Source organism: Lycorma delicatula, chromosome 3 (assembly GCF_047948215.1).
Source record: "Lycorma delicatula isolate Av1 chromosome 3, ASM4794821v1, whole genome shotgun sequence".
NCBI lineage: Eukaryota > Metazoa > Arthropoda > Insecta > Hemiptera > Fulgoridae > Lycorma > Lycorma delicatula.
The window spans coordinates 199,427,179-199,454,250 of NC_134457.1; the positions used below are offsets into that span (position 1 = coordinate 199,427,179).

The following is a 27,072-nucleotide window of genomic DNA, read 5'->3' on the forward strand; positions in this document are numbered from 1 at the left end:
GTCGGTCACGTAATAATTGACCAAAAAATTTACTTTATATTTAATGCTGTTAAATAGTTGTAACGTTACAATTATTTATTCATTTCATTGTATATGTATATATATATATATATATATATATTAGCCATTTTAGTAATTAATTGTGAAGTATTATTTAGTGCAGCCGTTTAAATTTAAAAAATAAACCACATTGCCGCCATTCCACCTACATTATTCTTGAGGTTATGTTTATTATTTTGGCGGTTTGACTTCTTTTGTTCCAGATGCGTGAGTGAGTGACTTTTGCAGTTGAAACATGTTAAAACTTAGCTAAACAGAAACACACATTACTAATAGCAGGTTGTACTAATTAACATGAATGAAGGTAAGGATCGCGGTTACTTTAGTTTACTTTACTTTACTTTTTTGTTTACTTGTGAATTTGTGCAATGTAAATCAGTTATGTTGTACGGTTTGTTTTTCTGCTTGGTTATATGAATTGTTATTTTGTTCTTTTTGAGATTTTATTATACGGACTCTAAAAATATGAAATAAACGTAGTATATTTAATTTTATTAATAGGAATTGAGTGATTTGATTTTTATATTTATTAACAATGTTAGTGATTTTCATGTTTTTTTTTGTAAAACTCGTTATGTTAATGTTTTGAAAACATTCTGTTGCTATAATTTGTACGCATGTTTTTTCGTAATGGTAAAGATTTGAATTTTTCTGTTATTGGTATTACTATTAACATCTAATTTTTAGTTGCATGTAGTTTTTATTGATATATAAAATTCATCATTGGTTTTCTTGAGTTATTATTTTCTATATCAGTTTTCTTATGGTTATGCATTTTTTTGTGTAGATAGTTCAGGGGATAACTGGGAAAAGGCAGAAACAAGTAGTGGGATTCTTTATTACATTAAGTAAGTATTTATTTATTTTATGTTCAAAAGTATTTATACATGCTGAAGTTATGTAATTTACTTATAGTTTGGAAATGGTAAATTAAATTCATCTTTTGTACTTACCTGTCCTGTGTGTAAAAATAACTGGTAGATTTTTTATTTGTTTACTGTTATGAAGAAGTTAATTTACAATTATTGTAATAAGTATTAAATATTGAACCTTTGCATAAGTATCTGAAGAAAGTGTGCAAATTGATTTGATTTTATACATTGATGGTATTGTTACCACATAAAAGTTTTCAGCAATAAGAAATTATTACTCTTTAATAAACCTAAGCAAATTTTATTATATCTTCAATTGCTGCTGCTGTTTCCTCTCTGGTATCAACTGGTAGTACTGCACGTTTAATATATATATTTATATTTGTTATGAGGTATGCAGTTAGGTGCAGTAGAAAAAAGTGTTTTATGTTTAAATTTTGTTTGTTCATTTTGATATATTTTCATTGTGAGTTTGTGTTTAATAATGTTCAAATGAATACAAATTTTTTTTGTACATTTGTAGAATATCAAGGTTGTTGATGTGCCATCTGTATGCTGACTAATCATACAGTTTTGTCAAAAGAGCTCTTTTTTTAGAAGTAGTTAATCAAACTTTTTGTGTTTACATGTAGGTATTTGTGGAGAGGTTAGAATGAGGTATAATTTCTGTTAGAGGGGCTAGCAGCTCTCTGTAGTTTGTGAAGTTTCCAACTGATTGATCATTAATACAGTTTGAATAGCAAATCTTTAAGCATGCTTTATGTTAAGCTTTAAGCACTTTGACCAAAAGCTATAACAAATTACATTTGTATTTTAGGAAGAAAATACATGTGAATTTTTTAATTTCTCTTTTTTATAATGTAGTATGTTGAAATATTGTTTGATAAATATGTAGAGGTTGAATAGTTCTCATGTTATATCTCTGGATGCCCACTCAGTGGGAGGTCATCAGAATATGTAAGAACTGTGACATCCTCTGAACATGGAATATCGGAGATTTATGTTGGAATTAAACATTCAGCATAAAGTTAAAAATTATGTATTGAATTTACATTTCATTTGTTATATGTTTATATCTAAGAAATTTACAACTTAAAGTAGATTTCATTCATCTAAATTGGTACGAGGTAGATTCTATTAGAGGCTAATTTTTTTTTTTTTTTAATTTTTCAGTCACAAAGGAAAGAAGACACAGTGGGAACATCCTAAGTTTACAGCTGCATTAAATTCTATCAATGAATGCAACAGCATTAAATATGCTGCTTATCGCACTGGTGCTAAAGTTTGTGTCTTACAAAGAACTCTTGGGTGTAAGTATTATTTATAAATTAAGAGTATAAATATTTGAAAATATTCTGATGTCTTAGTAATATTAGGGAAGAAATTGGTTTAAATTACATTTTAAAAACAACTTATCATGTAAAATTATGTTTGATGCTTAAATATTGTTTTATTTAAAGAATTCGTTAATACTCCCTATTAGTATCTTTTGTAGGAGGTTGCTGAAAATGTAAAATGAATTTACTTGCATTTAAGTTTAATTTTGTAGTGTAACTTTTTAAATTTTTTGTTAATATAATATAAATGATATTTTAGGCATATTATTTATTATTACTTTATTGGTAAGTAATTTTCTTCGTGAGAATTCTGTTGCGCAGCACTATAATAAAAGCCGGTCTCTGTGGTATGAGGCGAGGGGTAGTGTCTAGGCCTTTCATTTGGAGGTCCTGAGTTTGAATCCTGGTCAGGCATCGCATTTTCACACGCTACTTATCATTCATCTCATCCTCTGAAGCATTATCTAACAGTGATCCCGGAGGTTAAAAAAAAAACTAATAAAGGATACAATCTCCTTATTTGTGGAAGCATGGCTTGATAAAATATTGGAAGCTTCTGTCTATAAGGTCTATTTCCTTTCAGTCAAGTAAATTTGACTATGTTGTTAAAAGGCCAACATCCTTATTTCTTTTTATCTCTATTTTCATTTTCTATTTTATATTTTTATATTTTCATCTGGAAGGTTCTAGGTTCAAATCATGCTCAGACTTGGCATTTTCTTACCAGTTGCAAAATTCATTTCTTATTATTGACATCAACTGTGATGGGTCTAGTAGCTTTATATAAATAAATCTTATTTTTATAAAGAACATCTTATTTTTGACCCACCAGGAATCAGTTTTTTCTTCTGTAGTGTCTTAACTAATTATCATGTGTTTTTTTGTGGAAGTGGGAATTGGGTAAATAAATTTTGATGCTTTAACCTCTTTTAGAAGTTACAAATTCTTTGTCTCCATCTCTGTTTGTGGATAGATATATATATATCTATCATATATTATATATTTATCTATCAGACAGATTATATATATATATATTTATTTATTTAAAAAAAAGAAGCTCATGCTCTTATTTCGAGAACTACTTTTTCTTTTCAAAATGTTTTTCACCCTCTAGAAATTCTTTATACATTTGACTTATACTTTGTCTCAATTAGTCACAATAAATATATTACTTTTTATTAGTTTTCCTTGATTTTGCTACTTTATATAAATTATGTACTTTTTGTTAAGATTTATAATCCAAGGTCAAACCTGGATTTACCTTTTTAAACATATCATTGTTTGCATTTATTTTAATCATATTTATATGATTATTTACTCTATCGTTTGCACCATCATTTTCAGCCTGTGCAAGACTATTGTGTAGAAATAAATTAGAACCACCTAAATTACTTGATCTGTTGCAATAAGCTTTTAGTTTCAAGATTAATTATAATTCTCTATTATTTGCCAAAACAGAGTTCATATATGTTTTCTTTGTCATAGCAAGTATTATCCTTAAACACTTGATTTTTTTTTTCAGTTAATGGATTGTGCTGTTTTTTGTGTGCTGTATAATGTTTCATCTTTTTTATTTGCATTTTATTACTGCAATCACCATCTCTAATTCACATTAGAGATTTATTCAGCTTTTTCTGAGTAAATCCTTAAAAAAAGAATTTTGTTTATATATTGTATAGCATGTTGCCCTTAAATTATTTGTTCAATTAAAATAGTTTTGAGATCATTTCTAAGTCATTCTGTAAAATCTTTGGATATATCTACCAAAAATTCTGATAAATTGTTTTACGTTTCTGATTAGTAAAAACTTTAATTATTATTTTATAATGTTGAAATTTTACTTCAGTATGTCACAACTGCTTATTTCTTTTCTTTGCTTTGTTGTTCTTTTAATATTGTAATGATCAATATTCACATTAATGAAGTGATGAAATGTAAGTTTATCTTAATATCTGTAGCCTACAGTTACCACCAAGTCACAGATTTTACTCTTTTACAAGAGGCTAATTCGTTTTCAAATCACTATTTCAGGACTTTTTGAATTAAAATAATCATAGACTATCTAATTAATTAATTGTTCACAATTTTCTTTAGAAAAAACTTTGGCTATTAATTAGTAACAGAGTTGGAAGAAGTTTAGTTGTCAGCTGTTAGGAATTTTGCAGGTCTAGCTAATTATCTCAGTTTGTATGTCTATTTCTAATAATTCATATTAGATTTCATCTGAAAGATATGAATTATAACTTACTTATGTTTAATTTTTATCAGATAAATTTTGTTCACTCTTAATTTAAAATGAATAAAAATTTGTTGTAAAAATATAGTTGTCAAATTTTTTTTTATTAAAACTTTCTGTATAGAGCAATTTCTTAGTTGTAAAATTCTTATTTATTGTATTTCAGCATGAATGTATGTAAAAAGACTACAGTTTTTCTAATTTAGGTGTAAACTTAAAAACTAATTCTAGATTCTGTATCACATTTTGTTTTAATGTTAAATTTTGATTTAAGCTTCAAAGTAGAGCTGAATTATTATAATTACTCTGTGTTTGCTGCCTTGTTTAACTATTTCTACTAAACTAGCAGGTCCGTATTTCACAGCATCATATTTTGATTTAAGTTTTGATTTTGATTTAAGTTTTGTTACTTGATGTTTGCCTCCTTGTTTAACTATTTCTATTAATGCAACTGGTTCTTGTTTTTTAATTTATAATAACAATATTAGACATACGTAGTAGTGTGTTTAAAAACATGATTTTACAATCTCTCACTAATGTATAATTTATTTTAAAATTATAGATTAGGATTTCTCTGTTCGTTTTGTGTCATCATTCTCCCTAATTCCTTCCATTGGTTTTTACTTTTATACATGACAGAATGAATTGTCATTTTATGTTATATCTTTTACTGGAACACTGGTGTGAATAAAAAATGATGTCCTCTGTATAGTTCTCTAGAGAACTGCATGTTTGTTAAAGAATATTCTTCAATTGAAACATTTAATACTACTTAGATTTTTTCAAATGTGATGATATTTGGTGGTCCTCTTCTGCCAACATAATATTTTTGGTCTGGGAAGTAATCATGACTTTTCTCATATTTTAAACACTTGTATTATATACTAAATTAACTTTTATCAGTTTTACAATTGCTATTATCTAAAAAGTCATTTATTGCTATTATTAATTAAACAGGAAACTTCTAGTACAGCTAACATTTAAAGAAAAAGAAATAGTTTACTGAAAATAAGTGAAACAGTGCACTACAAACTTGTGCAAAATTTGCTATACACTAAAGCACTGGATAAGAATACTGTAACTTTTGTGTTGTTTTAAAAATGTCTTTTAAACTTATCTTAAAGTTTATGATATTATTTATAAATATTTACAATATTGATATTATATTAATATTAATATGATTCAAATATAATATTAATATTGTAAATATTTAAAATCATGTTGTAAAAATTATATCAGCTTATTATTACTTATTTTGAGTAATTACTATCAAATGTCTAGTGTACTGTTCAGAGGGACCATGTACACATGGAAGAAAACTTTTTTTCTATTCAGTAGCAAATATATGTGCATATACTGCTTTTTACTAGGATGAAATCAATGCATGCTGTTAAAAGTGGTTACCTCCATGGGATATCCAAAGGGGATCCTTTCAGGATGGCAAAAATTAAACAAAATAAAACAAAAAATATATTAATAAGACATTTTTTAAAAATATAAAATTAAACTACATTTTGAAAGAAACTATGAGAGGTGTATCAAAAAATAAGTTACACCCTTGCTGTGTTCTTGACCGAAAGGGGTATATTAATGTCTTGTGGTGGCAGCACTGGTTGTGTTGCTGTCTTCATGCTACCCCAGCAGCAATTCTGTACGAAATTCAGTACGTGCATAGTGTTGTCAATATTGTGTGTCCTCTAGCTTTTGTCCAGCATAGAAGTGTGTTCTGTAGTTTGATTTTTGTGGGCAAAAAAATTACAGTTCTAAATTTCATCGCCAAATTGTTGAGGTATATGGTGAGAATGCAATGTCACATCCCATGATCACAAAATGGTGCCAAATGTTCAGAGAAGGCAGAACAAATGTTCATGACGAACTATGTGCTGAGCATCCTGCAAACCTGACGGGTAACGCGGAACGTGTGAATAAAATGATCTTGAGTAACTGGCGCATTAAAATTAGACAGATTGCAAGTGAACTTTGACATCAGTTATGGTAGTGTGTTTACGATTATTCATGGTCACCTTGGTTACTGTAAGATGTGTGCACAATGGGTGCCACTTCTCTTGACCGACAACCACAAACATCATCATTTTGCATCTGCTCTTTCTTTTCTTCAATGTTATTCGAGGACTGGTCCACAGTTTTTGAAACAAATTATCACAGCGGGTGAGAGCTGGGTGCTTCATTACACTTCTGAGACTAAACGAGCATCACTTGAATGGAGACAAAAATTCGTCGCAGCCAAAAAAAGTGAAAACATCCCCACATGTTCAAAAGGTTATACTGACAGTCTTTTTCGATTCTAAGGTAGTTGTTTATAGTGAATTTATGCTTTGAGGAACAACAATCAATACTGAATACCCTTGTGAGACTTCAAAAAAATTGCGTAAAGCCATTAAAGATTGAAAACCCGGAAGATTGAGCGATAGGCTTGTTTTTTTTCATGACAATACTTCTCATTCAGCTTATGTGACAAAGGAGTTACTGCAAAAGTTCAAGTGGGAAGTGTGGTCTCATCTGCCTTACAGCCTTGACCTAGCACCCTGCGACTAGCACTTGTTTGGTCCTCTCAAGCGAGATCAGGGAGGGGTCCTTAAGTGGTTGAAGGAAATTGGGTGAAACTTTTATGAGAGTGGAATTGAAAAAACTTGTCACAAGGTATGAAAAGTGTTTAGAAAAACTTGGTGATTATGTCGAAAAATAGATAAAAATATGTAATTTTTTGGTCAATAAAAAAAAAATTGTCTTTATGTGTTTGTTTCATAGAGGGGGGTGTAACTTACTTTCTGATCGTCTCTTATAATTACAAAATAGATATACTTGCATCATCTGTGAGAAGCTTTAAGAACTACAGTTACATGCTGCTGGTGCCATCTTACTTGCAGCAACAAACATTTTTTAGAGTAGTCTCATCACTCTTGTCTCATTTCATGACCTGACAGGAATATTCCAGAAGTTATTTACCAAGTATATGAGATTGTACGCATTTTTGGTTATTCAGTGCAGTTGTTACTTTCACACAAATGTGTATGTAGTAAATGCAGTTTTTTTTGTTTGAGAATGTAAAGTTTGTTTTTTCGTACCAGCCACCTGCCATCCACTTTATTATAATAGATGGATGTTAGAATTTTTTGATATGTAGCCTACTGTTGCATTGTTAAATGCTTTTATTTTATTTGCAATGTATGTACCGTAAATTTACATAAGTGTGGCTGTTGCTTTAAAAGCATGTAACTAAAAATTTGTTATTCATTTTTTGGTTATCTTTCTATGCTTGCAAGTGTTATTCCACTAGGGATTCTTTTGTATCTTTTAACATAAAATAGAATTATATTTAATTTTATAATCTTGTTAAGTTCTAAATAAATACTTTTGATGAACAATTAAAAATGTGGCCTAATTACCAATATTGCTTGTGGCAATTACTCGGTTTTTGTATCGGTAAAATAGGCTTGTTTCTAGTTTATCTTCAATTCATCAGTAAAGAAAGGAGAACATTTAACTACGTTGTGATAATTTTATGATTATGAATAGATATATGGAAATATCTGTTTTGTTGTCCTTGAGTCCAAAAAAATGGATTTTAAAAATTTGATTAACTTTCTATTGATGCTTTCATAAATTTTTAATGTTATAATGATAAGAATCATATTTTTGGAATTAAGCTCAACTAGTATAGTCATATACATATAAAACTCAATTTTGAAAAAAATGTCAGTTAGAACTTTCCTCGTCAACCCAATACAGCAAGACTGTATGTGCTCACATCAGCATTTGGTCAGATTGAATTTATTTTTTTTTGCAGTGAATTTAAATAAAAAAAAAAAAAAAAAAAATATTAACAGCAGTGATGAGGGCGAGGACAAGGAAGTAAACAAACCATTTCAGAAAAAAAGTCATATCTAGTGAAAAATACAACTGAATATATAAAGTTTATTGTTTCAGTAAACTGTTAAAACTTTTAAGTTATTTCAAAAATATGTCGTGGGTTGGCCCAAAAAAATATGGTAAGCCTACTTAAAACCCCGAACAAAAAAAAAAAAGAAAAAAAAAATCAAAATAACACAAAATTTAATCAATAAACAACAAAAATGAAACAGTAAAACAGCCAATAACAATGAATGTAAATAATCCTGACAACCTATCAAAATACACATAAACAAAACAAAAATCAACCAATCAAATTTATCAATATGGCTGTCGTTTCCAAGATGTTGCTAACACAAACAAAAATGTAAACAGGATTGTTAAATAACAACAACAACAAACTAAAATTTAACAAACTGGAAAATAAATCCCCCTTAGGAATTAAACAAAACAGAAAACCAAAAAGAACCAAAAACAAAACTCCCTCACTAATTATATTAGCACTATACCACTACCGTAAAATTATTCTGATAGCCTTTCTTTTTCCTGTTTAGCCTCCGGTAACTACCGTTTAGATAATTCTTCAGAGGATGAATGAGGATGATATGATTGTATGAGTGTAAATGAAGTGTAGTCTTGTACATTCTCAGTTCGACCGTTCCTGAGATGTGTGGTTAATTGAAACCCAACCACCAAAGAACACCGGTATCCACGATCTAGTATTCAAATCCGTGTAAAAATAACTGGCTTTACTAGGACTTGAACGCTGTAACTCTCGACTTCCAAATCAGCTGATTTAGGAAGACGCGTTAACCACTAGACCAACCCGGTGGGTTATTCTGATAGCCTAGGCTACCTGAACAATCAAAATGAAAAATCAACAAAATAAATAAACATTTCCCAAAAACTAACATTAAAAGAAAACTAAAAACAGTATTAAAATCCAAACCAAAAACAAATAAAAGTATTTATAATAATCCAAATAAAAATCTTCTATTTAATAAAAGAGTCCACAAAATCATGTCCACACTCATCGGAATTGTGTACTGAATAGAGGTAATCATGTGACTCCAATTAATTGTTAATAATCTGGGTGACCTGTGTAATAACACAGGTTGTTAACAATTACTCATTTAATTAGATTATTACTTACATTAATTACATTTTACGCTTCATGATAAGTCCTCAAGCCTTCACTTCGTTATATTTTATTTTAGTAACCACTTGATAGATTTTTCATGTACTCATTATATTGACCTTTTTTGTTTAATTTATCAATTCTTTTTTTGTTGTAAATAATTTGTATACACGTTATATAATTTTTTGTTGTTTTTGTTTTAGTGGATAAAGTTCGAGTTGGTTTAGTAGGAGGAGTTTTTCAAAGGCATCGAATACAAGTTTTGGAAAATTGTTTGCAGTTGGAGTATTGTGAATTGGAAGCAATTTTGTCAGATATATTTTTTGCTGCATCCAAAGAAGCAAGATTAAGTACAGTAGCATATAATGTTGAACATCTTACTGAACTGACGCTGAATTTTTTAATTTCTGTTTTTGATAAGTAGGTAATCTCTGTTTTGTAGTTATGTTGTATTTTTATAGTAAATCTTAAATCATTTTATTTATCCTAATCTTGATCACCTTTATCATAGTTTTTTGGGAAAATAAATTTTATAGAACTAAAATATATTATGATTATTATAATATAAGTTGGAAGAAGATGGCCAAACCTTTATTATAAAAGCCATCTACTTCTGTTATTTAAGAGTGATTCAGAAAAATCAAACAAATACAGAACAGCATTGAAGTTGTGTTTCCACTAAGATTTATATGCATGTAAAACCATACATTCATGTAAATTATTTTTATTGGTAATAATTTTTTTTTCTCAGTGTGATAATACTCACTGTTCAGTTGTTTTACCAAACACATTTCACATTTATCTCATGTATCCTTCCATAAATTATTCCTTCTGTTATGCTGAGTTCTAAAAATAAATTAAATTAAATATTTTAGAGATTCTGTTCAGCTTTTCCAATTTTTTGAATGAAATATGTCGTTTTTATCACCACTTTTGTTCTGATACAGTAATGTACCAGTTAAAAAAAAAATACTGTAATTTACCTGTATATCTACATAATGAATTAATACACTAAAAAGGAATGTTACAGTTACAATATGGGACAGAATGTGTATATAGAAGTAAAAAAAAAATTCATTAAATATCTAGTATGTAATACATGATGTAGATTGTGATAAGTTACATGAAAAATCAGATTATACAAGATGGTTGTGTGAAATATATCAGTAAACTCATTATTTTTGTAGTATTTTGGTAATTCAATATATTTTAAAAATAAAATAATTCCAGTTGATGATATCAGGAATTATTCAACACAATGGTTATTATACAATCAAGGTTCTGTTTATCAATTCTGTTTGGCTTATTTATTATCTATCTGCAATGAATGCTTGTTTGGTGTTAAGCAAACAAGTTTAGGGTTTGGCCTTCTTCCAACTTACATTATAATAATCACAGTAAACTTGAGTTTTGCTTAGTTTATACTTGTCTAGGATTATTGCTTATTATGGTCATTATATCTTGACTGTACATATTAGATGATCTTGTGGTAGACTGGTTTTACTGATAGTGATTCAGTTATATTCAATTGCTGCAGGGTCACCATGAGGATTGTGGCTGCTTGCGTGCAAAAATAAAAAATTACGCCCTATTAAAAAAATTTTTTTCAACTGTCCGGTGATAAATATAATCCTTTAAGAATTGATGGATTAACAAAGTGAAGAGAGTGCTTACCTAATAATATTTTGATATTCCTCATACATTCTCTTGCTTCCAGAAGAATATCACCAAATTTTTCATCAGATCTTAAGTCTATAAGATATTTTCAAACTTTTTACGCTTTCAATGCAGACTGAATGTTTAGTTTAGGCTCTTGTAACAATTTTCTTACTATGTTGATCCAGTTTAATATATTGTGCCATACAACACTTGAACATATGAGTTTAAACTATTTTATTTTTGTATCAAGACCATTTGCCATAGTTCTAGTATTCATGTTTTTCGTTTCATCTTCGCTTATTTCTACCAACATATCATAAATATTACCAATTTGGGTTTAATTGGAATAATGGCCTCTACTCAACTTTCTCATTGCGTTTCTGATGAAGGTTTCAAGGTGAATTTTGACAACTATGTTGTTGAAATGTTCCATTTATATTGGATGAAGAGAAACACATATAACCCTGAACAAGATTAAACAGATTTACAGCTTCAAAAGAAATTTTTTCAGCATCATTCACAACTAAGTTTAGACTGTGAGCTGAACACTGTACAAAAAAAAGCTCTAGGTTTTAAACTGGGATAATTTTTTTTTAAGACCATTCCTTTTTCCTTTCATGTTTAATTTTTTTAATTACAAAATGACTAAGTCCTTGTCTAATTGTGTCTGTTATGGGGCAAAAATCCAGAAAATGTTCATGTTTCTATTGGAGCTGAACAAGAAACAAAATGAATAATAATTATTTGTTCTGTGTGACACATCTGGAATACAATCAAATATTTTAGAAAAAATATTTAGATTTTCGTACCATTTCAAGAATTTTAGTTTCTATTCCAGTGGCTATTAATAAAATTATTTCATTTTGAATTTTGTATCTAATATAGTGTGGTAGAGTTTTATAATTAGAGTGCTGAATCTGACTAAGGTGTTCAATGTCACTTTGTTGTCTACTTGGTTTTAGTGCCTGTGATTATGTTCTGTGTTTTGTTAGCTTGAGTGTTTTTGTATAATACTTTGATTGATGTCTTGGGTTTAGGTTATATGTGTATGTTTGTTTTGGTTTATAAATGTGACTGATTTTAGTGTTTTGATAGTAGTCGTTACACTTTTGTTTTTACGTTCAATTATTTTCATTTTTACCTTTATGATTGTATTTATGTTTTGGGTTTAATTTTTGGTTTGATGTTTGTGTTTCTTGTTTTTAATTTGATGTTTTTGATAATTTGAGTTAGTATTTTTTGTTTTAGTGTTTATGTTTTTGGTTTTGCCCTTGTTTTGTTAGTATTATGGTTTGTAGTTTTAGGGTTTATTTGTTTGGGGTTTTTTTGAACTTGCTTTTCCCATTTTTGGGTAGGTTAAGGTAATATTTCAGCTCAATTGGGACGGTCTTGTTTAAGACTGATAATCTGTCATTTTGTAGGAATAATTGCATTAGTTGTACATCGTTGGAATTGTCATTTGTGGCATTCGCATCAGTGGCATTCTGACTGAGGTAACGAGAGTGTAAGATGTCTACTGCTAAGGTAATGAAGATGACCTCTGGTAAAGCCCCTCAGGGCTAGATATGGAGGGGGTGGAGTGGTGATGGTAACGCCATGGAGGGTGTCTTCCCCTTTGGGGTCAGGATATTCTGCCATAACTGTATTGAACTTTGAAATTGCTTGTATAAGTTGTAAAAAGTTACCATTGTTTTTCTCACTAATAAATAGACGCTTCGAAGATCTATAAAAGTAAGGTGGGACAGATATCTAATTATTGAAATAATTTGTTCTATAACGAAACATCGGTGTTGTTTTTCAGTCTCATATAATCACGTTTGTTGTGTTGCATTTATTGTTTTATTTTGAAGAGCCAGTAATAATTCTGATTTTTTTAAAACATTTTTAATATGACCTGAAGAATTAAAAAAATATGACTCCAATTGTTCACTCCTCTGTACCTGAAATGTCATCCTTATTAATTTTTTCTTCATACAACTGGCATGGACTGCAAAAAATGGAATTAAGTGACTCAGATTACTGAAACCACTAGCGATCTACTTTTTCATCATTATGTAATTGTTGATCATAATAAATTGAAGAAAATTTCCTGTCATATGTATTAAGTGGAAATTTCTTATTGAAAATTTTTGTGAATAATTTTGAGCTAAGAACTGAATATCTTGAACATTTAATTTTTTTGACCATTTACCAGGATAATTTGACATTAATTCAAATTGTATATTGTCCTGACTGCCTGCAGTTTTTTTTTAATTGAACTAATTTGTTCTGTTAAATCTTGGTCCTACTCCTTAAAAATTTATTTTGCATGAGACGGATATTTCCATTGGCTTCATTTCCTTGAGATGTTGAAGGAACAGATACATCAGAACTAGTCACTATATTTGCTCTATCGTAGGAATCCTTATTTTTGTTTCAGTATTTTTATATGTTATAAAAATTTGTATAATGATCCTTTTAATTGTTTTTATTCTTCAACTTTTTGTGTTGGTATTGGGCACCAGATAAGTTTTTCATTTTTCTATCGACATTTTTTGAAAATATAGGAAAATTTTGAAATATAGTTATATAGTTTTAAAACTTTTTAGTATTTAATAACTCATTTCAACACAAAATTAAAAATTGGTTGTATAAACCAAATTAGAATTTGGTTTTGTCAAAACACTAAATTAAAACCTGAATATACTAAATTAAATTTTGTAAATATAAATATTAAATCAAGTTCTTAACTACCCATAATGAGTAATAATCTTTAAATGTAAATATACATATTTGATATTTTTGTTTTTGAAGTTCAGATATAATTTTACCACAAAAAGAGAACAATAAAATTTAATGAATAGTTTTATAGAGAAACCTGGTTAAACTAAAAAATATTTTAAAAATATGTCTAGAGATTAATAAACAAAAGGTCGATAGCCAGTAGGATTCATTGTTATCATAGTATCAAGTGTTTTAATTGTCTACGTGAATAAGGTGGGGGTCATCAACACAAGATGATGATTAGTTAAGGAAACACCATAATGATGGTCCTCAAAGGTTGTTTGGCAGTGAGTTGGCGTGTTGTTTCGGTGGCAGGCCAGCATATAAAGTATGTTCAGGTTCAAAAGTACTTTGGAGTGTTTCTTGATGAGAAACTGCAATTTAAGAAGCACCTTCAACATGTCATGGAGAGGGCCTGCAATGCCTTCGGTATTCGACATGTGGTCAATCCTGATTGGGATCTTAACTTTAAGACCATAAGCATCCTGTATAAAGGCATGTACGAGGCTATTATGCTATATGCAGCGCCTGTTTGGTCAGATAGGCTACAGTATAAAAGTTATCAGGACATATTATTAAGGGCTCAACACCTAATATTGTTAACAGTAACGGGTGGTTACTGCACTATTTCACGGGAGGCAGTCTTGGTGATTGCAAGTGTGAAACCGATAGACTTGATTGCGTCTGAGAAGCGTACTGTTGCTAAGATGTCCAGTGAGTTGACTTTGGATAAAGTTTGAGAAATTGAACAACATGGCAATGCCTTATGACAGACCAGATGGGATGAGACAGATGGTGGGCGTTATGATCTCTCTCCAAATGTTGTTGGTTTGCGAGACGCCTCTTGGGTGCACCCTAATAAATATGTGACGCAATTTCTTTTTGATTATGGTGCTTTTAGTGTCAGACTACAGAAATTCAGCGTGGTAGATTCTGGGATGTGTCCTCAGTGTGGAGAATTGGACGACACCTTCCATTTTTCTTATGAGTGCTCGAATAATGAGTTAACGTGTATGAAGACCATCTGTCGACTTGATCTTGTCGGGTCGATGTTGGATCTTCATGTAAACTGGAGGAGCTGGGCTGAATGTGCAATAGTGGGGAGTTTTATAGTGTACTTAGGAAAGGAAAGGATTGCTGAGGGGATCTAGAGCTCTGCTTGAATTTATTTTTTATTTTATTTTTGTTGATGTTTTGTTTTATAAATTATGTATTTGTTGTTGTTCTTGTCCTTTGTTTTGTATTGTTTCAATGTTACTGTGTTATTGTTTCATGTAATATCTGTATGTTTTGTGTTGTGTATTGAACTCCCTTTTACATTCTACGGGTAGGTTGTTCAATTCCTTTGTTTAGTTAGGTATTTTCAGTTGTGCTTAAGATTCTGTGAGGTGTGTTTTGTTTTGAGGTCATTAAATAGTAATACACCAATGGGAATGTCACCTGTGGCATCCTGGCCGAGGTGGACGAATATGTCAAAAGCTGAGGTTTCGAAGATGACCTTTGGTAAATCCAATAAGGGCTCAGAACAGAGGGGTGTCTTCCCTTACAGGGTAGGATGTCTATGTGAATAAAAAAATATTTATATTAACACTTGTTGGTAAGAATTTTAATTTTTGTTTAGTCTAAACATCGTTTAGACTAAACAATAATAGTTATTGTTTAGTCTAAACATCGTTTAGACTAAACAATAATAGTTATTAAGTGGACACCATATAAAAATATGATAATTGATCTCTTTCTATAAGAGTAAAATAAATAAAATTAATATAAATTAAATAATTTTGAAAAATATTTTTTATATAAATTACAAAAATTTGGCCACCCCTAAAATTCGGTCACCTGTGTGCAACATAAACATTGCACAATAGGTAGCAGTGACCCTGAATTGTTCCATAGAGCAGGTAATGTGTTATTATTATGTCTGTTTTCTCCTTTTATTAATAATTTATAAATTGCCCGATAGTTTTGTTCACTTATATATTGTGAGCTATACTCAAGTTTCATTCACTTATACTCAGAGTCTACATTTTGTAGTATTGATTACATCTGATGTATAAAGAAAGACTTCTTTATAACTTTTATAATGAATGTCATGTAAAAAAAATTATTAGTAATTTATAGTGTACTGGTTAAGAAATTAATATTTTTGTACTATATGAAAGTTTAATGATAATGTATGCTGTTTCATTGTGGTTTTTTTTACATTTTTAAACTCGATAAATGTTTTTTTTTTTTTTTTTTTTTTTTAATTGATAATTGTGAAAAATCAACCTGTAATAAAACTTTTCAGATTTTTTATTGAAGGATGCCGTAAAGATTTTACTAAATCTTTATTAACTTAGTTAAGCAAAGTCTAAACTGGTTTACTAACTGGGTGTGAACTCTTTGTTAGTCCAGGTTTCTTTCATACTTCTAAAGATATAAAATTTAGCATAAAAAAATTAGAAAATTAAGTTGTACTAGAAGCTTTTGGGCTATAGTGTATAGGTCTAGGCTAGAACTGCTTTTCTTGTTTATCCTTAGTTTATATTATGTAGAAGTCATGGCACACTTAACTAGATGCAGAATGATGTTATAGCAAAGGTATCGTACAAATGCCCCTCAAAATTATTTCAAATGGTGAAGAAAAAATTATACAAGGATCAGTCAAATCAAAATTGGACTTTTGTCAAAGGAGGTATGGAGAGGAGAGATGGTCCAGGCACCTCAGCATTCACACCTCTGTTCATTAGCATCATATCAGAGCAAAAGTTACATTGCTGGTTGTGCAATACGTTACTATGAAGTTTCTTACAAATAAGGGTGTCAAACGATCCAAAATTTTGACTAGAATGTGTACAATTTGGGGATACTTGTTATGTATTCACAACTCTATAACTGGACTAACAAATTAAAGGAGGGCAGGAAGCTGTAGAAAATGAGTCACTATTAGGCATTTAAGGACAAGAATGATTGATAACATTCAGTTGATCCATGCCCTCATCGAAGACAATTGGGATCTTACAGTTAATTATCCATTTCAAAAATTAATTTAGAAGTGGGTGTCAGTCATTGAATTATACATTCTATTACCACAAAGCTCTTTGGGATCTGCAAAGACTGTGCGAGATGGGTTGCAACTCAGAATCAAAATCAGATCCGATAGCAAACTTACTAAAGTATTATAAATCGATTTTGATTAGAAGAAAATCATTTTTAGCATCAAATAGGGACATGTTGAGACATTGGACTTTCTCTGTACCATTGTTGAAATCGATGAGTGTGGAGTGGCTTGGGAGTGGAGAGACTCAGCCTGTAAAGGTAAAAATGCATCCATCAGCTGGAAAAGTCCTCAAAATTATTTTTTAGGACTGGAAAGCCGTATTGCTTGATTTTCTCCATAAACAGTGTATTAACATTGTAACATTTACCAAATGCTACTGCCAGCTTTTGGATTAAGTGAAATCCAAAACAGGGGACCTTAGAATGGCCCCTGTGTAGTACAGATATCCCAGCCTGCTATCTCTTTCTGGGCAATGGAAGGAGTCACTGGGAAGAAGCCAATTCCAAACCATCAACAAACTAGAGGAGATGCACAATTGGGTAATGACATGTCTTCAAACGTCTTTTGAAGAAGGGATCCACAAGCTCTCCATACATTGAGAAAAATGTATAGAATTTCTGGAAGACTATGCAGAAAACCACTAACAATGTTTGTTCTTTTATTCTGTACTAATAAATGTATTTAAAAATATGTCCACTTTGTATTTGATTGATTTAGTAGTTTATGCTTGGTTGGTTTTTATAAAAAAGATATCCCAGGTAGTGCAATTTTGCACTATAGTAGGAAGTGTAGTTTTATGTTTATTGTTTTGGTAATATATCCCTTTTGCTTGATTTGAGTCTTATGTTACTGATTGTGTTTGTTTTTTTACAAATTAGCAATTCTAAAAATATTTTTCCTGTTGTGCAATATTGTTCAATTGTAGGTTTTTAAAAAATAAATTCATTTTAACATTAGTTTGTTATAAAGTTAACAGAAAATCAAAACACACGATATATATATATATATATATATATATTGTGTGGGCATGTGTGTGTGTGTGTGTGTGTGTGTGTGTGTGTGTGTGTGTGTGTGTGTGTGTGTGTGTGTGTGTGTGTGTGTGTGTGTGTGTGTGTGTGTGTGTGTGTGTGTGTGTGTGTGTGTGTGTGTGTGTGTGTGTGTGTGTGTGTGTGTGTGTGTGTGTGTGTGTGTGTGTGTGTGTGTGTGTGTGTGTGTGTGTGTGTGTGTGTGTGTGTTATAAACATGTATGTTTATATTTTTTATTGATTTTTTCTCTATTTTTTCAGAAAGCATGCTGGTAGTATACAAGTTATTGCTGTTAAAGTGGCATTAGTCAGTCTTTGTTGTTCAAGATTACAAGAAAAATATCAGTATTTGTTCAATCAATTAGCAGATCATAACAGTTGTTTATCAAAACGAAAATTAAAACTTTTATTAGAAAATTTTGTTTGTGTAACTGACTTTTTATGTGAATCTTTGGCTTTTTCTTCTAGTCTTATACCTGATACGCTTGAATCTTGCTTTGAAAATAAAGTAAGTTGATTTTATAACATTTAAACCATTTTCTTAATATTTTTCATGTGTGTTTAGATAAACACTAGATATTAAGTTGTGTTTTGAAAAACTCATTTTAAGATTGTAATGATCTAAGGTTCTTTCCTGAAACACATTAGTTTTGGTTCTGTTTGTTTAATCCTCTCTTCTGTAATTCACAGTAGGGTTTTATGAAATATTTATCAGTTACCCTATAAATTATAGTAGAATCTTATTGACTTTAAATGTAAATATGTCTGCTATTGTTTAGGATTTCTGTATGTCTTGTTCTAAAAGACATGATTGAAGTAATTTTAATGTAACACTGTTATATTACTGTATTGATTAAAATGGATACATTCTGGAGACAAATAGTCAGAAAATTTACTTAGAATAATTTATAAAAATTTGTATGTTTATTTGAGGATTTAATGTAGATAATTACAGAAGAAATCATTTGGTGTAAGAAATATTCATTGCTTGTTATATTTGAGAAATTAATATGAATAGTATATTTTAACTCAAAGGTACAGTTTGTGTTAAAAATTTTCCTAAAATTTATTTACTATTTAAATGTTTTTTGAGTAACTGCTGGCTGTTACTAAGTTATGGTTACCATATTTTTTTTAGATAAGAAAAAATTTTGTAATGCAAGAAAAATTGTAGATTGAGTGAAATTTGAACTCAGAATCTTCAGATGAAAGGCAAAGAATGCTACCAAGATATTTATTTGTAAGTTTGTTGAATTTTTTTTTCAGTGAAAGTGTATTTTGTTTATGAAACTATATTTCTTTTGTAATTTTTTTTGTTTCAGTCTCATGGACCCTTAGGTATTAGTGAAGAGAATTTCATGTGTTGGGTTTTAAAAGAGCCTCAGTTACTTGTGTGGTTGTCAACTTTCTATAGAATGAGAGCTGCAGAAAATGGTAAGTGATATTTTATATTTTAATACTTTTTTATCTGTTTTGTAATCATTACTTTCTGTTATTTTTTTTTTTAATGTTAGCAGTTACCAAGTCTCTGAACTAAGTCATTCTGCAAAAATTATCCCACAAAGTAGTAATCTATGAATTTATAAACCTGTCACTAAAATACAATTTCAAAATTTTGGTGTATTAGTTTGAGAATATATAATGGTCTTGATGTGTGTAAAAATTTCTAACAGTGTAGATCTGGATTTTTATTAATTTTTCTTATGATCTTAGTAGGAAAACAATACTTTTATTAACTTTTGTGTCTGTTTTCTTTGTTAACATTGGTCACCTATTTGTTTTTTTAGGGTTTTTTAGTATATTGCATATGTTGTGCTATACTGTTTATTTTGTCTTCTCTAGGAATAAACTGAGAGTATAAAGTCTGGTTACTCCTAGGACCTTAGCTGTTGCAATCTTTCTTCAGAATAAACAGATTGCATACTACACCCACAGAACGTGCTTGTTTATGACCAGCAGCTTAACACCATTTACATTATTATTCTTACGTGAATAGGAAATTGGTATCATGAAATTCTGTCATTTGGTTAATTATGATCCAAAATATAACTTGTGTTAATTGTTATATTTATTACATAATTATTTAATATGGGTGTGATTAACAGTTTTGTCAAATTTCAGAAATGATTAGAGTTCAAAACAAGGCTGTCTGAAGCAGATGCTCCTGTGAACAAATCCACCTCTAAAACAATTTTAATTTTTCAGTTGGTTTTCAAATTTTTTTGTACTTAATATAGTATTTGTGGTGTATTTTGATTTTGTTTCATTTTTGATGGTATTGTGACCATGACGTTTAATTGTGGATAAAAAAAATTGAATTTGTTTACATTAAAAAATGTATTTGATTTCTATTGTCTATTGAAGCATTCAAATAAAAAAAAAAAAATTGTTTAAAAAACCATGAAAATATGATAACACTAAGGAATAAATATAGATTTGAAGATTTGTTACAATGATTTTTTTTAAGCAATAGCATTGATAGTAAACATATCATATATAGTCTATCAAATTTAGCTGTTTTATGAATTAAATAGCAATTTTCTTGCATAAAGTTATAATGTCAAAATAAAATTAAGGTGGATCCAACTGTGGATTTATGAATATATAAACTATTGTAATTTTTGAAGTTAATACCTTGTTTTTATTTGCTGGTATTAAAATTTGCTGAACTACTGCTAATATTTGACTTCCTGCTCGATTATTTCATGTAACACTAAATATAGCATACTTAAAGTTAATGTGCATATTGTTATTAGCCTGAAGTCTGATTAGATGTATATAATATCAATTACTATATAAAGTCAAGGAGTTGTTAGAATTGTGTCTGGTTAACTGTTATGAATAGTTCCTACTTTCTTCTCTATTTTATATGAAACATATGTTTAAGACCTGTTTATAAACAATTGAAAAATATGAACAAAATGACTGTTATTGTCATTAACCACACATTTATTTATTACATTTCTTAATACCTGTCTTTAGCTTCAACACATTTTTCATAGAGTTTCATTAGGTTCTTCTTTCCCACTTAAAGATATTCTGTCACCAGTGATATAAAACGTGCAATAACACCATTTTTCCATTTGTTGTCATTATCAAACAGTGGTTTGTGATACAAGCCACTGTTGAAAGATGAAGGAAAAAATGCTGATAGCTAAGTAGCTGTAGGGTGGATGATTAAAGATTTTTCAACAAAATGTTTCCAATTGCCTCATTATCAGATTTGCTATTTGTAACTGGGCATTGTCAGGTTGCTCTTCGCCAGCCACTTTCTGGCATGTTGGGAGCATGGAGACTTGTTGTTCTAATGCTCTTGATTGCCCATGATTGGCAAGGTTTTTGAGAAGGTTCTATATATGCTTATTAATGTTAGAACGGCCATTGATCATTTGCTAATGGACAACCAGTATGGTTTCCGTCCAGGCAAGAGCACGGAGGATGCCATATTAAAGGTGATGGATATAGCTTCCTCTAGTGTATGTAAATATGTATTAGGGATTTTTATTTATATTAGGGATATTTGTATTAGTGGAATCATCCATGTGAATCTATCTCCGACTGTGAAACATAAGATGATTTTCAGCCCAGAGAAAACCACAATAATGTTGCTTAAGGGATTGGTTGCTTCCCGACGAATCTGGTTTGGATGGCTGGTCTCCCCATTCGGTATGTTACGACTCAAAAATATCTGGGTGTTATTCTTGATGAAAATTTTCGGTTCAAGGAACATTTACAGTATGTGGAAAAAATGGCCGCTGATGCTCTTTATGGAATCCATAGAGTTGTTCATCCCGATTGGGGGTTGAATTACCGTACTATGCTTATCCTTTACAAAGGTGTCAGCAAAGCTGTTATGCTGCATGCTGCGCCTGTCTGGGCTCACCCCATGGCTGTTATGTATTGCGCGGAAATTTTTCTACGGACCCAGCGACTCCTTTTGCTGGCTGTTACAGGTGGTTGTAGAACAGTCTTGTGAAAGACAGTTTGTGTTATAGCTGGAGTCAAACCAATAGATATCTTGGCTAATGAGCATAAGGAATGCTACATTTCCAAGGTAAATAACCTATTAACATCAGAACGAAAACAGGAGATTGAAGACCGGGACCTTGTGTCTTGGCAGGTCAGGTGGGATGAATCACCCACAGGTCGCTACATTCATGGAATATTATCTATAGTGTCTAATTTAGGCATCATTAGATGGGTCTCCCCCAATCGGTATATAACACAGTTTCTCTCCGGGCATGGTGCCGTTTGGTTAAGTTTGGCTAGGTTTCATTTGGTGGATTCGAGAATGCTCGGATTGCAGGACTGATGATACAGTGTTCTACGTCTGTTCCCGATATGAGATTGAATGTTTATGAGCTGTTGGGGAACTTGAGAGAATATATTCCTTTCTGGATCTTCATATTAACTGGATGATCTGTGAGGAGTGGTTTATAGTGGCTGGTTTTCGTCATGTCCTTGCGGTGTGTAGGTCTACAGAGGGAGTTTAATTGAGGTACTCAGTTGTAAGATCTCGGATGGTTAGGATTCCGGCTTGGCACTGGATTTGTTGGTTGGAGGTAGCAGTATAACCGTGGCACGATGCCAATGCATCGTGCTATGGTTATATTGGTATTGTTTGTGATTCAATTTGTGGCTCCCGCTGGTGGGGGTGGCCATGCTGCCGGGGTATGGTAGCCCATGCAACGGGAGGTGTGGCTTCCCTCTGCTGGTGGCGGACCTGATTGTGACTTGGTAATGCCATGCCCCGCACCCCCACCTGGTCCCATCATTGATGGGACCAGGTGGGGGTGTGGGGTTTGTCCCTGGCTCCCGCATGGACCGGAATGAGGTTGTGAATTTCTGAGGTTGTGTCTGAATTTCTGTGTTGCATAAAACATAATTTTGATTAATATGAGTGTCACTGATTTAACTTTAAACTCGTTCGCTTTCTGAGCCATTCACAGTCATGAACGGTGTTGTCAAATCTTTACTAGGCGTGGGGTTTGCGCTTCTGCTGTTTTGGTCAGTTAGTTTGAGGGAATCATGTTAGGTTGGATGTGAAGATGTCTGTTTGAAGCTTATGTGAAGGCGAAATTTGATATGTATTTTACCGATGCAAATGTCTGCCAAGGCATTTACATTGGTGGCATCCTGACCGAGGCCTGGCTGTTGACTATGGGGTGTAATCAGTTAGAGGGTCTAAAGACGACCTCCGGTAAAGGGGTGGTGTGGCGACTGGTAACGTCATAAGGTGGGTGTCTTCCCCCTACGGGTTGGGATGGGCATTGTCATGCAAAAACAAAATCCTGGGGTGTAACATCCCACAATGTTTGTTTTTTTGTAGCTCTAAGATTTTTTAAAGTTTTTGCAATACCTATCACCATTCTTATTAGTTCCAAAATCACTAAATTTGACAAGCAAGTTATCCATTTTGTCCCAAAAAAAACAGTAGCCATAATTTTTCTTTACCGAGTGTTCTTTTTTGAATGGTTTTGGAGTAGGAGATGATGATTTTTCCTTGTGTGTGTCGGTTAATATCTTTGGTAAACATCTAGTACATCATTTTTTGTATAGCCCAATCATTCAGTCAAAACTTCATAATTCAAAGATTCTGAAACATCAAAGACAATTGTGACACATGACATGCGGATTTTCTTAAATTTTTTTAACAACTTTTTAATCAAATCATTCATTATCACTGAAAGCTGGCTGCTATGTTCTTCATCATGAATGTGCATTATCCTTCTTGAAATGAACATCCCCACTGACTTACTTTAGCATCACTTTTAATATTCGACCCAGAAAGTGTCACAAATTTGCTTGTGAATTTCAGCTGCAGAGTTGTTTTTTGAAAACAAAAATCGAATTAACTCCTTGTACTTCACACTTGGGGATCTTGAATTATAGCACTCATTATAAAATAATGAATATAAACAACTAACAACCAAATGACTAAACTATTGTTTGTAATTGCTGACTGCTGATTGAAATAACTAAGTTATGCAAGCAGCATCTGTTTACATCACATATATAGGCAGTAAATTCAAAATTGATCACTTTAAAAACATGCCTTGTAAGTACTCATTATTAATATTATTATTTATAATTTACAATAATTTATGATGTGTATCATAGTTATGTAAAACTTGTATACCATAATTAACAAAGATTCCATTTTAATTCAACAAATGATCACTGCATCACTATTTTTGATTTTGATGATATTTGTTATATGGTAACTACCCACCTTGTAATGGCCAAAAAATATTCTTTTATATTTAAAAAAAAATTTTTCTTGAGAAATTGACTATTTTCTAACTCACTAACAGGTAAAAACAGCCATTTTTGTCACTTTTTCCGTGAGCTGTAGAATATTTATTTTACATTGTACAGAGGATCAAAAAGGGCTTTTTGGAAAGAGTAAAGATGAAACATCATCTTAGTGTACTCAAAATTTTGTTACATAACCAAATTTTGTAAAGTTTATGAAGCTACGTTTACAAATTATTTTTTTAAATTTTGGGCCGAAAAGAAATAATGAAGGGCTTAGGGTAACAGGCCTGTTTTTAATTTTTTAATTCTTAGGTACTAGTAGTATTCATAAAAAAAAATTGGACTGTTACCAAGTGTCCTTTATTAAAAAAAATGGCTGCCAAATCATATGATTTTGAAAATGTTTCATTTTTGGGACCCAAAAATCACATGTGGGGTTGGTGGAAAAAATCTGAAATGTTTACAGCAGTAAGTACGTTTTACGTACTTTAAAACCATATCAAATTTATTTTGTTACTCAAAGGAGTTGACAAGTAATAAAGCCATCAAAACCGTTAAAAACACCATTCCATCTAACTCTGAAAATTCAAAAAATTCACAGCATGTTTTTTGTCAGATAATAATGTAGGCCTACTATACAAAATATTTTGATATGTCTATAATGAGATAGCTTATATTCTAGATTGTTTGTTACTTAAAGTATGACTCATACACCCATGAATTCATGTTTAAACATGAAAGTGAATAGAGACATGTATGGACATGAATATTTGCATAATCCTGATTGTAAACATTGTAGAAGGCTCAGTTACTGTTCTGATTTCAATGTGATATGTTGCTGCTAGTGTTAATACTGTGGTTAGGTTTTGGTCTTTCAACTGTGAAGAAACACATTCTTACTAATATTCCTTAAACAAAATTCCTTGGCAGCGATTAAATGGTATGGTCAGTTGTTTGTACTATAGTCTCCCATTACTTTATTTAATTTTAAATTAAACTAATCTTTATTTCCATTTTCTGCAGTGAGGTGGAGCTTTCAATCGTGCTATATCAGTTAAAGAGTAGATTTTGTAATCTGGATTGTTTTCAAGTTCTAACAATCTTATTTTCTTCATTATCTCAAGTGGAGTTCTACTAATTCCTTTTCAAAATTCCTTTCCTGACCTTATGGCAGAACCAATTCATTCTTATAACAGCTGTACTCTGATAGTGAAATTGAAGTTATTTTAAAATGTAGTTTTTATTTCCTTCAATACTGCATCACAAACTACAGCATTTTATTTTTAAACAAAATACCATAATTCATTTTCATGTTATAAGGTTTGGATTATCCCACTTTACTTTTTATTAAATATTCATTATTAAAAAAAAGTTATATATTTTATGAAATAAAGCAATGATTATTGTGTTAATTGAAAATTAGATTAAAATTGTCAAATCACAAAGGATTCTTTGATAAATAGTTACATGAAGTAAACAAAATTTATCTTTGTTTTGTAAAATTGACCAGTTCAAAATACATCTTTCCCATTATATGTCAGTAATCCAGTAATTAATTAATTTGTAATCCAATATTTAAGTAATATTGATTAATAAAGTCTGCTTTATTTGTTTTATTCATTGATTGATGCAGATTCCAACAGGTTTAAAAAAGGAAGAAAATGAATTTAAATATGGTAATGAAAATATTAACTCAAATATAATCTTTAGTAAAACATCATTATTTTATTTTATATGCTGTACTTAACAGTAAGGTTAGTAGGACTATATCTGGGATGAGTATTGCAGCTATAAAACAATCATGCAAGGGATGCAGGGAATTTCAATCTGATCTTGGCTGCTAGGGTAATGGTGGGATGAGAAAGGATTTAGGGTGTTCCAGCATATAATCAATCTTCATTCATTTGTAAATGCAAGTCGTCATACCGTTCAGTGTAAAACAATGCAGATTATTTTTTGAAAATGTTTTTGCTTTGTTGTTATTAGTCATTCAAGGCTGATTTGTACTGATTTTATTGGCTCTTTAGTATCCATTAAAACTACCATAAATATATCAGTAAATTTTGAGAATGTTACACTCTTAAGAACCATAAATATAAACCACTGGAACTTGTGCTAACAGCAGAAAAAGTGGTTGAAATTTGTCATAAATTTGAAGATAAAAAAATCCTTTCTGGTTGATATATTTTATCTGTGTGTGATGTGTCATTAAAATGTTAAAAGCTACGTCCTTACTGCTTCACACTGTTGCACAAGTTGAAGCCTTCTGATTTGTTAAAGTAATTTTCATTTCTGGTAGAAGTTAATTGATTTTGTTTTGGAGAGAGTTGGTATTCTGGATTATTTTTTTTTCTGGCGAGTCCTGATTCTTTCTCAATGACTAATTAATTAAAAAAATTAATCAATGATTAATTAATGCAAACAATTCTCAGATTTGGTCAGAAAAACTCAAAAGAGAGTTGTGAACCTGCCTCCCAACTTGAAAAGGTAGGAATGTGATGCTCCCTATTCTGAAAATTAATTATAGTTTAAATTTATTTTTACATCACTATTACATTATCATGCAGTCTTTTGCATTATTGGAAATGTAAAAATAGTTCTGCTCTTTTCAGGAGGATGGTGTTACTGTGAATTCCTCAAGATAGAAAAAAAAAACTATTTTGGTGATGTTTTTTGTATGAGGGTCATTGAAATGGAAACTGGAATTTTGTTGCACAGACTGAGAAAGAACAGTGAATGTGGTGGTGTGCTGCTGGTAGTTGGTTGTGTGTGGAGGGAGCATTTGGCCAGCTATGCCCATAGGTCATGTCT

At 30.7% G+C, this 27,072-nt stretch overlaps 1 protein-coding gene across 1 annotated transcript in view; it reads left to right on the plus strand.

Moving 5' to 3' along the window:
• The first annotated feature begins 230 nt into the window (after window positions 1–230).
• LOC142321068 (dystrophin-like) overlaps window positions 231–27,072 on the plus strand; it is a 61,157-nt gene continuing 34,315 nt past the window's right edge. The window contains exons 1-6 of the mRNA XM_075359071.1: window positions 231–364; window positions 848–908; window positions 2,106–2,242; window positions 9,717–9,933; window positions 18,265–18,511; window positions 19,326–19,437. Coding sequence (XP_075215186.1) covers window positions 355–364; window positions 848–908; window positions 2,106–2,242; window positions 9,717–9,933; window positions 18,265–18,511; window positions 19,326–19,437 — 784 coding nt within the window. The 5' untranslated portion in view covers window positions 231–354. The remainder of the gene's footprint in view (window positions 365–847; window positions 909–2,105; window positions 2,243–9,716; window positions 9,934–18,264; window positions 18,512–19,325; window positions 19,438–27,072) is intronic.